Below are 13962 nucleotides of genomic sequence, written 5' to 3'. Positions count from 1 at the left end.
CAATCTACATTTATATAAAAAGCGAAATAAATTAAAATACATGAATTAAAGTAAAAAAATAAATAAAGTGTTTAAGCTGAACTGGATCTGAATTGATTGTTGAACGAAACGTGGAGGTGGCAGCCTAGCAGGTTGAACGGTTGGAGGAGAGCGAGGGATAGAAAGGGAGATCTATTAAACCGCAGGGTTTAAAGTGCAACAAAGGGCTTCGGAGTCTGACCAAGAAGGGCCGGAAACTGTGGCGTCTCCGTTACATAAGGTAAGCAGAGACCCCAGGCTTAGTACTCACGGACTCATTGCTAGGGCTAAAGGAGCTAGCAATTGAGCGAACAAGAACAACCGAGTTAGGGAGCTTTCGCCGTTCTCTGGTTTTTTCTCGTCAATAGCTATGGCTTTGAACAGTGGATTGAGATCCGGCCTGAAGGTGTTGACGTCCTCTGAATCTATTGTTTCAAGATCAGGTCAACCCTCTTTTTCTCATTCCATTTGAACGCAGAAAGCAAGCTTTAGTTTTTGGATCTTTAATCTCTCATTACTGTTATTGATGCCTTCTCTTTTTCCTAACAAGACTCAACAACTGCTTATTGATACACTTAGGGTTCGGATTGTTCCTCATGGTAGCTCTATTTGGTTCCTTTTTATTGTTTTTTTTTTTTTTCCTTCGGTGTGATGTTACTTCAATTGGTGGGGACTTTTCTAATTTCTTATTTTCCCATAATGATCGTCTGCCTTATAGAGAGGTGCAAATTCATTTTGTGATGCAAGGTGAAGATGGTTGCTTGAATCTGGATTAACAAGTTAGGACAATAATTCATTATATACTTATATAATTGAATCTTGACGGTTTCTTTATTTATTAATACATTACCGTAGATAGCTAGAAAGAACTGTATCTATTCAATGTTCTATATTAACTATGGTTCTTTTCTTACATGTGTCGTGGCGATGGATACTTTTAATTTCTAATGTATATTTTGAATATCACAATTAGTTAACATAGAAATCTATTTGTTGATAATTCCATTGTAACTTGGTATATCCTTGCTTGTGACGGATGACAACTAGTTACCAAACAAGGCCATCACCCAATACTGGTCCTGGCTCTGCAGGGTCTAACCTCTGGAATCTTAGCACTGAATGGCTGTTCTAGTCCTCAAAGATGTTCTCTCACACATGTCATCCAGGGATTTTTCCACCAAACTTGACATGGTTCCTACATGGCAATATGCTACTTGACTGTGAAATAGAAATTGCAGCGAAATCCAACATCAATTGCAATTTTAGGTTGGTGAATATCCAAGTCTGAACTCTAGAAGTCAACTTTTAACAACCAAAGCCGAAATGCAAAATCTAATTTGCTCTGAAATGAGATAGTGGCTTGTCCATTCAAAACATTGATCTTTCCACTAAGGTACTTATTCAAAGCCTAAGGGGGAAAAGAAATAATTTGCTTGCATAGAATTCACTTCCAATGTTTAATCTCCAAGGTATTTTGGTGTTGCCATGCTTTCAGGCTCTTTTTGTAACCTGTTTCATCATCTCTTAATCTGTTTTTTTTGGGTGGATTTTTATCAGATGGGGCACCAAATAGAGTCAAGGTAGTTGCTTGCAATTCATGTGAAGAAACTACTAGTTTAAGTTAATAAACTCAACTCAGCCTTAATCCCAATTATTTTGGATGGCTACATCCTACATGAATCCCGTTCTTCCTTTATGGTTTATGAAGGCCATATGTCCTGTCAAATTCTAAATCAGATCATTTAGTTAAGGTCATAAGTATTGTCCATTTTTCTCTGGTTGTTGAATGTTGAGTTTGGGATTGTGATGCTTGCCCATCATGGTCCAAGGACCACTATAGTGTTGAATTGCCTTGTAACATACCCAACTATTTTTCTGTTGGCTCATGAACCCTGTTCTTCCTTTAAGGTCTATGAAGACTGAAGAGCCATATTTCCTGTCGAATTCCAACTCAGATCATTTAGCTTAAGTTCGTAATTGTTTGTCATTTTTTCTCTAGTTGATCAAAGATTGAGTTTAGGCATGTGATGCTTATCCATCAAGGTCCAACCGTCCAAGGTACACTATGGTGTTGAGCACCTTGCAACCCATGTCGTCTTGGTTGCAGAAACTGCTTACCTTTTAGATGGCTTCTTAGATTGCTTTTGGACCAACATAGGTCATGAATAACCATTCAGGAGAGGAAATTATTATCATAAGTAAATATAGACATAAACCTTTCTGATAAATGATAAGAATATAAGTTGGGGTTTCCTACTTATATAAGCCATGCTCCTAGGAATTATTTTAGTTGACTTGCAGCCTATATCATTTAGGTTGAGGGTGGCCTAGATTTTTAATGGATTTCCCATGCAAGCAATCATGAGCTCAGGCTTCTAATGCTTTTGTGGCTGTGCCAACACCAAGGCATCAAGAGATATTTGTGATGTAAGGCTCTTTATCCATTAGCCATTACCGTCTCTCTCTCTCTCTCTGTCTTCTCTAGGTGGTGATGATGCTTTGCATCTTTATATGTTTCTTTTTGAAGGGGAAGGAGGCTCCTTGGACTTTCAGGCATATACTTAAGGAGGCTAGATTTCTAATTGGCAGTCTAAACACCTTGTTGTGATAAGGTGGATGAGCAAGGAGGTTCCTTGGACTTTCGGACACACATAGGAGGCTATGTTTCTAATTCTAACTAGCAGTCTGAATCTCTGAACACCTTGTTTAGATGGTCTAGATGTGCCAGTGCTTCAGCAGATCATCTTGCTAGATAAGGGGTGGTGAATTAAGTGGACCCTTTTTGTGGGCCTACATTTCTAGTGTAGGTCAAGGGGCTGTTGTTGTATGATGAGATAGGTAAGCCAGTTGGTTTGTTGCATGCTTGATGTAAACTTTGCACGAGCTGTGCCGTGCTGGCCCATTTCACAGATCTACCTCCCCCTCTTGAATGAAATCCCATTCCAGCTAAATCTAATTCCAATTTGAATTCCTGTATGAACCAAACAGAGTATGGGAATAGATCATTCCAGTTCTGATTCCAAGGGATTCTGATTCCAACTGCGAACCAAACGGACCCTAAATTTGTTGCAACATGTTTTTTATGTGATAATTGAAAAGTTATTTCATTATCAATATGTAAGCAAAGTTACAGCATCCCAAAGAGAGGCACGGGGTGCGACCTCTCTTGATAGTAAAAGAAAGTGTAAGAAACCACTGTACATTATAATTAAAACATTACAAGGTTGCCCAGTACAGATGTTTCTTCAAATTATCAGCCATAGGATTTGCTGACCTTCTTACCCAACGTGTGAACTAACATTCATGTTGCTTGTTAACCAGCTTGCTTTCTTTAGGAAATCCTTGTAGCACCAAATTAATGAGCTCAGGTCTGTTAACCAGCCCACAGCCACCTTAGAAGCTCCTTCAATTAGGAAATCCTTGTAGCACTCAATTACTGAGCTCGGGTTTGTTGCAACATGTTGGAGCCTTCCAACCTAACCCAAATGCAAAACTGTAGAACTCTTTGGGACTGCATCATTAAATGTTGCACAAAATTGTCACTCTATGCTATAGAGTAAAGGGAAAAGACATAAATACTTCTCTCCACATGCCTTTTTAACCAATAAAAGGTGCTTGTGTTGATGATAAATTTGTAACCATGGTTGAAGTGTTCAGTGAAAGAGGGAGGGAGCCGACCAACCTTAATTATAGATTTAGGTTACAATTCAAATGGCTGTTCTGCCCCTAAGGAGTGTGGGGCAGCATCATTAAGTATGGGACAGAACTGTGACTATGATATAAAATAAAGAGAAAAGATATAAATATTGCTCCCACATGCCCCTCTTAAACCAATAAAAAAAGATGATTGTGTTGATGGTAAATTTGTAACCAAGGTTTTATAAAGCTAAAGGTGAACTGTAATGTCCCAAAAAGGTTAGGCGTAATCCTCAAGGTGTTTTGAAGTATAAGCCTCAAAAAATTGAGAAAAAAATTAATTAAAGTTCATAAGTGATAAAAATAACATATTATCAAGTTAGTATGCCAGCAGGTACACATATCCATAAAAGGGAAGTTTAAAAGCAGCACTTTCTAGCTTTTAAGTGTTAAATAATATAATAACTAATAAACTAAAAATTATAAACATTTTACATTTCAAGATTCATAATGCAAAGTTTTCAAATTATTTAAATGGCCAATTTAGAAGAAAGGAAACATATGAAGAATCATCCATATAATTGATATTAGATTTATGATCACCCAACAATTTAGAAGAAAGGAAACAACTCGGTTGATTTGATATATGCAAAAATTACAAGCTTGTGATGTTAGATTTAGAATAATAAGAAAAAAAATCCCACTTGATTTATCCAAGAGAAGCTAATAATTTGATTGGCCCTTTTTGCGTTGAACTCTCCTAAAACTCTAAGAGAAGAGAACTAATAGGACTTGATTTGTCCTATTGGTTTTTCAATTTTTACTCTTTTTATTTGGGCCATATTTACCAAAGCTACTTTATCACTAAACATGCCTCACAGGTTGAGGCTTGAGGCATACACCCCATTCTGACAAGGGCTTAAGCCTTGAGGTAAAATCTGTGTGCCTCACCTCAAGGTATACACTTCACGCCTCAAAGCTTAAGCCTTTTAAAACAATGTTTGTAACAATGGTTGGGGTGTTCAGTGATATGGATTTTATATCTCTGTCAGTGGACTCTAATCCTGGCTGTAGAAAATCAGGCAATAACTGCTTCCCTTCAAGATACATCTTGAGCAATAGAACCAACTTTCTCAACACTCATTTAATAATTTACCAACAGTGAATCAATAATATTTGCTAAGCTTACCACTAATTCTACTTCTATGCTTGCCAATATGCCTCCTCCAATGACATGTAAGCTTTTAGGCTCTTTCCTAAGCCCCCTGAATTTCAACTTATTTATCATTGTTTTGATTAATGAAATCAGAATCATTTTCTAATCAGTCTTTTTGTGTGTATTCATGCATGGATGTGGGTGAATGGAAGTTTGAACTAAGGAATTATCTTTTGATTTTCTATCGTTTGCAACATACTTCAACATTTAAATGATTAATGTATTAAATAGTATTCAGGGAGAAAAGTGTATTAATTGAATCGATCCCTCTTCTGTGGATAACAAATTTTCTTGTAACTGCCTCAAATATTTTAATATATTTAGTAACTGTTGTAATTAACACTGAGCATCATACAGAATATGAGATGCTCAGAAAGAGAGATCCCTTGTGAACGTGGTAGGGTGTACTGTAGGAATACAACAATGAATCCTAGCCTCAAGCCCCAAATCTCTTATGTATACATAGATGCAAGTTGAATGAAGAGTTTCAAATAGTGATCCACTGTTTTCTCGTCTTATTGAAAACCTTTCATATTACATCTTCTGTTAGGAGTTTATGGAACTAGGTTTATGTTGTTTAAGATGAAATTGTGGAGCTGTAGTAGAAGGTATGAGCTATTAGTGGAAATGAGTAAGAATGGTTGGAGCTTGTTGAACAAAGTAGGAAGTTTACCTGGACTGTCTGCGATAGCACAAGAAAAAGGAGACCCACTTGGAGAGTTCTGAGATTGCTGGCTATCAGTTGGTATAGGCTTTGAGGTTTTGGCATGATTTGCAAGACTGAGACTGGTGACCTATTGTTGATCCAGGAGGAAATTGGTCAAAATTGAGATACAGCCTAATAGGCAGGAAAGCAGATGGTGTATGGTTGAGAGGTTGGGCTTTTTTTTTTTTGTTTTTTTTTGTTTAGTCCTTTTATGGGAAGATGGGAAGCTATAGATTTGGACAATATTTCATGGAAGTGGATCTTGAAATCCTCACTTCATCCAAAGTATCCTTCTTCATATGGACCGACACATTGGACAACATTCCTCACAGTGGATCATGTTATTATCTCTACAGGAATGGTGTGTGACAATTGTTGCTGTCTTTGTGGCCAGGGGAGCGAAACAACTTGATATATATTGCAGTTTTTCATGTGATATCTAGTCACAGTTTCTACTTCTATAAGATAGACAGTGGGTTATGCCAGCGGACTTTAACAAACCTGTTGTCCTCCTGGCCAGGACATTGGACTCAGTAGAAGGGTAAGTTTCTTTGGAGATTGGATTCCTCTGGCACTGATGGTAACTAATGAGGTGGTTTCATCAATATTCACGGGGGTTTTGATTGGTCAATGCTCTTCCAATATCAAATTCATGGTGGATTTTTCCCTCTATTTAACAATTTCCATTTTACCTCTCAAGAAAAAAGGGTTGTAAGTCTTATTTGGGAAAAAAGGTAAGGTTGGACAGTGGACATTGATACAGTCAACGATGCAGATGGGCCACAAAATCTAGTTAACGGTAAGGTTGGATAGTGTACTACTGATTAGTGTATCTTAGAGAATCTAAGCTTTCAGATCTGGCTATAATGGGTGTGTGGGTGCGTGGACAAGCTATAGATTGGTTTAAGGTTCAACATGAGTAAAAACAATGAGAGAAATAGGATATACAAGGGATGTAGTTTAAGAGATTATAATTTGAGTTTTCAGCCGGAGTCCCACTTTTCTTTTTTTGATAGATAATGGAAATGATAATTTTATTGATTAAAGAATAATGGAAATGATAATTTTATTGATTAAAGAACTAAGTATACATCATACAATTCCCCACTAAGAGGCGTGAGGTGCAGCCTCCTAAATACATCATAAAGCTTACAATTGAGCCCAAAAGAGCTGATTCCTATGTACTCCTTGTTTAGTTAGGAGGTCTGCCAGCCCATTTGCCGATCTTCTTTCCCATTGAACTGTGACTGAAATATTTGAAGTCAGCCACTTAAAATCTTCTCAAAGTTCCCCTGTACAGTCAGGCTGCCGTCTTTGGTTCTTTTAGCCATCCAACAACCAATTTGGAATCACCTTCAATCATTAAATGCTCCACTGCCAACTCTTTTGCATATTCTGCTCCTTGTAACACAGCTTGGAGTTATGCATTTACTGAGTCTCCCCACCCTATAGGACGAGAAAATAGAGCTACAATCTGACCTTCGTTTCTAAAACCTCCCCTTATTCCTGAAGGCCCTGGCTTGCCCAAACTACTGCCATCAAAATTTAGTTTAATGACACCTGCATCAGGAGACTTCCAATCCACCACTGGCTTGCTTCTGACTGTAGAACTTTTGGCCAGTTGTTCCCAATTTCTCCTTATGTCATCAAAAGTGTAGGAGGAGAACAGATCCAAGGATTTTACTCAACTTATGGCCTTACATAAGATGCTTTCAAACACACAAGTTTAATCCCTCTCCTTGTCATTAAAGATTCTAGCATTTCGTTCCTCCCACACAGTCCACACCAAACCAGTTCTCACACCCCTCCACAAAACTCTTCCTCTTCTCTTTGGCCACCTGAAAGTTGTAGGATCAAAAAGATTGTTCCTCATCTCTTTGGCCACCTGAAAGTTGTAAGATCAAAAACATTGCAAATCTGCACCGGTTCTATCCACCTGCTCCCCAAAAGATCAAAAAGCTTTTCCCAAAGGCCTACAACAAAAGGGCAAGTGATTAGTAAATGGTAGCAACTTTCCTTGTTTGCTTTGTAAAGGGTGCACCAGTTAGGAGAGATACAGAGACTAGGTCTTCTTTTTTGCAAAACATCCAAAGTGTTGATTTTCCCAAGGGAGACTTCCCAACAAAGGGCTCCAACTTTAGGAGGGACAGGTTTGGACCAAACTTCCTTGCTATGAAAAGGTTGAGGCAAAGGAGAGGAGCACAAGGAAGCAATAGCTTCATATGTACTAGAAATGTTACTCCTCTGAATCAATAGTTTGTTGTAGCTAAATAATCTGTTAAGATATACTAATTAGTAGTACAGCATACCAGATTCAACGGGAACTTTTCTTCTCCCACTTCTAATCAACTTCAGAATGATATTTATTCTTAAATAGAGTCACAAAAGAGTTCAGTTTTTGCATGTTTTACTGGTTCTTTTGAGTCAAGCACCATCTGTTTTATTCCATGTCGTGTTACCTGCATTCACCTACCTAGAATTAATGTAGCATGTTTTTTTTTTCCATAGTTTTTCATACTTGTATATATTCTAAATATGAACTTACGAACAGCGATAAACTATTTTCTCAGTCAGAAGCTTTCACTCAACTGGGGTGAAGAGGATGGGGGGAGGACATGGCCATGGTCATGATGAGGCATATTATCTTCATGCAAAACACATGTATAACTTGGACAGGATGAAGCATCAGAAATTGAAGATGACTTTGGGCGTGTTCACTGCATTCAGTATCGGTGTGGCTGTTCCAATTTATGCTGTCATTTTCCAGCAAAAGAAGACTGCCTCTGCTTGAATCTTATGTTTGTTGGTGGTAATAAAAGAGAGTACTTTATAAACTCTAGTATCAGTTTTCTCTGTTTCAGGCTTAACAATCCTTTGGCACTGAAAATGCCTTTTTGCCCTCTTGATTGCTTTTATTTCCTTAATTTTGAATATTTGCATTGTCGTATGCCATTTATGCAACAGTAGATCATTGGTTTAGCAGTTCGAATAAACAACTCTTGGGCTGAAGTAAGAAACTGCATATGTTTGTTTAATTGCTGAATTTACATCCTACGAAATGATTGAATCGTTTTATCTACCAGCTAGGTCAATTGGACTGACTTGTGAATGGCATCGTTTGGAGAAATCCTGATCCATATAATGAACGGGTTCGTTGCCCAAAATGGATCAAAATTACACTACTAAATCAGTATCCATCTTATGCTGTTGTACATGATCTAGCATGGTACACACTTCCAAGGTTTTTAAAAACAGACCTCGAAATGGACGTTTTTAAAAACCTCGAAATGCACTTGAAAATAAATGCATAATGCATAAATTGCATAATAAAGTGTTTTTCTTATAATTTATTTTCGGGTAATCGGGTTGGTCTGACGCGTATCTGCTATGTGCAGTCGTGAGAACAGTGTTTATCTTAAAATTTATTTTTGGGTGTACAGGTTTCCCCGACCTGTATATGCCATGTGACAGTCATGAAAAAACGGATGAATAGTTCTCTTGGATTTAATTCTTGGTTAATATGGGTTGACTCGAGCTCATTGTGGCATTTGATAGAGAAATGTAAAAAAAAAAAAAAAAAAGGAAAATTTCACTTTAGTACCCTGCAGTAGCTAGCTAAACTTTCAAATGTCACTGCAGTATCTGAACTTTTTGGTAGTGTAAGTTAGTATCTGAACTTTCAAATGTCACTGCAGTAGCTAAACTTTCAAAAAGTATTAAGTTGGTTCCAACCATCTTTATACCATATATCAAAAAATATCTGTTGAAAAAGTCAAATTTACCCTTCAGAAAAAAGACCTACACACTTGGCTTGTTTGCAACTTTACATCTTTATCTTTTTTATACCTGTAGAAAACACTCACACTTAGAAATTGAACTCTATGCTGAACTCTATATCCATAGAAAACTCTGACGAAACTCTTGGAACTCTTGAAGAACACACTCACACTTAGAAATTGAACAATACTTTGACCCTAAATCATGTCCTTGAACTGCTTTTGTTTGTTGATGGATTAAGGTTCTGCTCCATCTTGGCTTTCACTAGATAAGTTAAACAAATGGTTAGAAACAGGTTTATGTGGGACTAAGATTCTGCTCCACCTATCTTGGCTTTCACTAGATAAGTAAAAGATGGCACCCTGCAAAAAAACAATGCTATTTTTTATGGTTGCCATTTTTGAAAAAACTCTATGAAACCAAACACCTCCAAAAATATTAAACATCATGAAAAAAATGAAAACATAACAAAGAATCCCATTATTATTCTTCCAAAGGAAGAATTTTTGAAATGTACTTGATCAAATCGTTTTTTGTTTTTTAAGATTTTTCATTCCAATTCTTTCAAAGACACCAGCAGAGGGTTTGTGGTATTTTTTGTTCATTTTTTTGTCAATAAACCTCATCCACCAGCTCTCTAGATCCCAATTCAGATCAGTCATTTGGTGGTGCATTTCTTGGTCCAATAGGCCCTAGAAACTAGAAAGTGCAACTTAGATCTTTACTTATGCCCCGATCTGAAAATTTTCTTAGTAATTTTTTGAGATCATCAGCCAAAGGGAGAATTTAATTTTTTTTTCCAGAGAGGGGAGGCGCCTAGAGTATTTTATTAACTTCAGCTTTTCATTTTATTAGCTGCACCATCTACACCAAATTTCTCAGTACCGACACCCTCTTAGTGGTTCAGATTTAAAGTCATAAAATCAAATTTAAATGCTAGTATATTATTGCTTACTACTTACTACAGATGGAGATGGTTAGGATTTGAATTCATTGAACTATTCCAAGAGTGTTTGTTGCATTCCCAAACCAAAAATCCAATCCAAGCTTTTGTATTACAGGTTTGTTTCTTCTTTATTTACGATTTAAATTGATATAGCCATACAGGTTTATTTATTTATTTTAACATGTAAATTGATTTTGATCAAGGGAAGTTTTTTTTCCTTTTCTTTTTGTAAATTTTGAGTGGAAAGTTATTGCATAAAAAACCGAAAAACCGTATTGTGGTTAACTGGTTTCATCGATTTGGTTTCGGTTCAAATTTTTTAAAAAACCGATCAATTCAATTCGGTTAAAAAATACCCATGATTTGATTAACTGAACTGTGAGCATCCCTGGCAGCTATTGCAATCAGCTAATCCTATCTCTATGAAAGGGTGGAACCGGGACAATCTGGGTCAAGTTGAGTTTTAATCAATCCAACCCCAACTTGATAATCAATCCATTCAGCTCAATGTGCTCAAGTGCAAGCCTAGCATGGCTGTTACTTTGAAACAAATTCCTCTGTTTAGGTTATCGTACAAGTTACAAAAAATAAACGAAGATGACCAAAATAGGAATATATATATATAGGAATGATTTTGTTTTATGTGGCAGTTGTTTTTTGTTTTGAAAAAACAAAATCACAAATACTGTCTAGTAATTTATCAGTAAAACACAGTAACACACATATGGCAACAAAAGGGATGATATTATTTGAGAAAAATCAGTCTTTTATTTAAGCACTTTATCAACGTCTAATTCTGTAGGTGGAGGGGGCCACCTCAAAATTTTATCAAGGATAAATTACAAAGACCCCTCTGGACTATGGGGTGAGTGGCAAATACCACTGATTTTTCATTTTGTAACAAATACCCACTCTGTGTGAATTAACTTCAAAAAAAGATTTTCATTCAGCTGTTTATTTTTTTTTAATTCCTAAATTATCCTTTTCTTATTTATTTGAATGGTTTATGATTTGACTAATTTTCTAAATATAACATTAAACTCCTTTGGTTACTCTAATAGATTCTTATAGATTTTTGGCTGGATTCAATATTCAAATAAAATGGTAGAGGCTTCTTTCTGATAGATATGAATTTATGGATTTTCTTTTATTTTTCTTGTTTTATTGGAGAAAGGAGTGGATAATTGTTTTTGGTATTCCGTGCTATGCACTCCTCCCTACCCCTTTTTCCCCAAAGTAAGTGCTGGTTGTGGGATTTGAGAACAAACCAACTAACACACCAACAAGCCAGCCCTTGGTTTTAAGATGACGAGGCATTCATGTGATTGAAATAATAAAAAAATTAAAAAACTTTTTTTCTATGCTAGTGAAATGATTCTTGTTATTTTAGCTAGTTTTGTTTGGAAAAAATTGGAGGTATTTTTGGTCAATTAAGGTTTAAGAAAAATGGACGAGAAAAACATAAGATGGACTTTTTTTGTAATTTGATGCATTCCATTATCTGACTTAACAGCCAGGGAGTATTTGTTGCAAAATGAAAGTTTAGGAGACCTTTATCGAAAATGAAAATTCAGAGGGTATTTGTAGCCAATGTAGAAAATGGGGGTATTTTTAGCCAATTAGGTTTTTAGGAAATTGGACCAGACACCGGACTGACAGATCAAACTATTGAACTGTAACCTGGAGCTATATCCAAATCGGATGTACCCTAGAAATCGAACTATGTAAAAAACCGCTTAAAGAAGGATGACCCATTGGTTTAACTAGAAAACGGTGACCGGTCCCGATTTCTTAAAATCGCCTGGGTCTTAAATGTATAGTTTCTTTCAAAATGCAAATTATAAAGTTTGGACCCATGACCTGTTTTCAATGTGTATTGAGTTATTACCATTAATTCACTTCTTTATTTGTGTTCATTTTTGCCATGTTATCACGGTTCGAACCTCTGGTTGATCGCAGTTGAACCTTTAGCTTGTGAATCCAGTGGCGGAGCCAGGAATTTTCTTTCGGGGGTGGGAAATTATATAGATATTTTTATGGTTTATGGTAATGAAAAAATTATGTTAAGTCAATTACATTATATAAATTTGCAACAAAAACAACACAAATATGACCGTAGAAAGTTAGAAATGCATAAATGATATTACAGGTGGTGGGGCATTAGAGAGTTAGAGAAACTCCTTGACATTTTTGTTTAGTAGTGGGCTATACAAAGGGCTACTGGTTTTAACAAAATGTTTTGGGGCCAAGGACCCCCAACTTATACTTGGCTCCGCTCCTGTGTGAACCTCTCCCCTTTCGGGTTTTAAGAGAAAATGACAAGAACAAGAAAAAAAAGTTTAGATGAACATTTTGGTAATCATCTAACTTAACGGTCAAGGGTATTTTGTCGCAGAGTGAAAGATCAAAGGCTTTGTACATTGGGGTTCAAAAAGTGTTTTAGGGTTTAGATTATTCAGTTTTCTAAAGCGGTTTTCGCCAATTACTCAAAAACACTTTTTTGGCTCATATTTATTTCCCACGGCCAAAGCTGAAAAGCAAAAGCTTAAAAAAATTGATTAAACCATATACTATTATATTGAATATCTACAAAGGCTAAAAACTAATATTTATTGTTCCTTCAAAAAGCCTGATATGTGAAACCCACGCATATGAAGTTGACGACATGGTGCATCATGATTTGTGCAATAGCTAGTAGCCTAGTACAAGTAAAACTGCAGACGATACATATTTATCTCAATATATAAATAAATATATATTTTAAGAGAGCAAGGGTTAACTGAACTTCAAAGTTTTCGAATCACTGTTGATTCAGACGGTCGGATCGTTTGGTCTGGGAACTGTTTAGGTAACTGGTTTTGTTTTATTCCAAATCCGATTTTTGGCCAAAAATCATTGAAAAAGTTAATAATCCATTGACCAAGATGGTTGAACTGTTGACCTATTGACTCAGATTTTTGTTCCAAATCTGATATTTATCAGAATGGACCATCCATTCAAACTGGACAGTTGGACCATTGACCTAGAAACCAATGACCAGAACGATTCCATTTCCAGGTCATTTTTTAAAACGTTGCTGAACTTGATAGCTGTGTTCGAAGATGTATTAACCAAAGAGAGAAAGAGGGGTTGTGGGGTATATACACTTTATAGCTGATGCGTGGTGTTATTATTGGTTATAGAACCCCTAATACAGCCATCAGGTCAGTTAATTGGGACTCATGATGGGTTTAAGAATGACAAACCAGCCCAAGGATTGCAATTCGGGTTGGTCCAGATTAACAATTTACACTGCTTCAGGTTTGAACCTTTGGGCCAGGTCCATTCAAATTATGAGAAAAGGCCAACGAGTCCACCCAAGTTTCATCCTTGCCCAATCCATTTTCAGATGGGTTGCAAATCGATTGAATCAAATCAAATATTATTCATCAGATTCAGTTAAGTCCCTAATCCAATCGGGACTATTTAAACTAAAAAAATGATTTTGATATATTGTATATCATGAATAAAATGTCTTGAAAATAATTTTAAGTAGCTAGAAGCAGTCAACTAAACCTGTTCATAGGCCAGGTTGGGCTGGGTTTGGGCCAGACTTTTACCTCTATATTAATAGAATATGCTCAGGCCTGAGCCCGAGTAAAACCCGGCCATCGGGCCTCGGTC

The 13962-nt window shown here is 36.5% G+C and overlaps 1 protein-coding gene across 1 annotated transcript; it reads left to right on the top strand.

The window, feature by feature from the left end:
• Positions 1-203: 203 nt before the first annotated feature.
• LOC148852598 (TonB-dependent heme receptor A) lies at positions 204-8611 on the top strand. Its single transcript, XM_088945548.1, has 2 exons — positions 204-461; positions 8147-8611. The coding sequence occupies exons 1-2, from the start codon at positions 389-391 to the stop codon at positions 8365-8367; spliced, it is 294 nt and encodes a 97-aa protein (XP_088801674.1). The 5' UTR covers positions 204-388; the 3' UTR covers positions 8368-8611.
• Positions 8612-13962: the final 5351 nt, after the last annotated feature.

Source organism: Nelumbo lutea, chromosome 5, assembly GCF_056320005.1.
Source record: "Nelumbo lutea isolate HS-2025 chromosome 5, American lotus-T2T, whole genome shotgun sequence".
In the NCBI taxonomy this organism is placed as follows: domain Eukaryota; kingdom Viridiplantae; phylum Streptophyta; class Magnoliopsida; order Proteales; family Nelumbonaceae; genus Nelumbo; species Nelumbo lutea.
Note: the sequence above shows the minus strand (reverse complement) of the source record. Positions and strands in the feature narration are given on the sequence as shown.

Excerpts from the sequence above, each read along its gene's own strand:
- LOC148852598 (XM_088945548.1), top strand. The coding sequence starts at position 389 with ATGGCTTTGAACAGTGGATTGAGATCCGGCCTGAAGGTGTTGACGTCC. Across the intron at positions 462-8,146 it reads ATCTATTGTTTCAAGATCAG|TCAGAAGCTTTCACTCAACT; the intron begins GTCAACCCTCTT and ends CTATTTTCTCAG.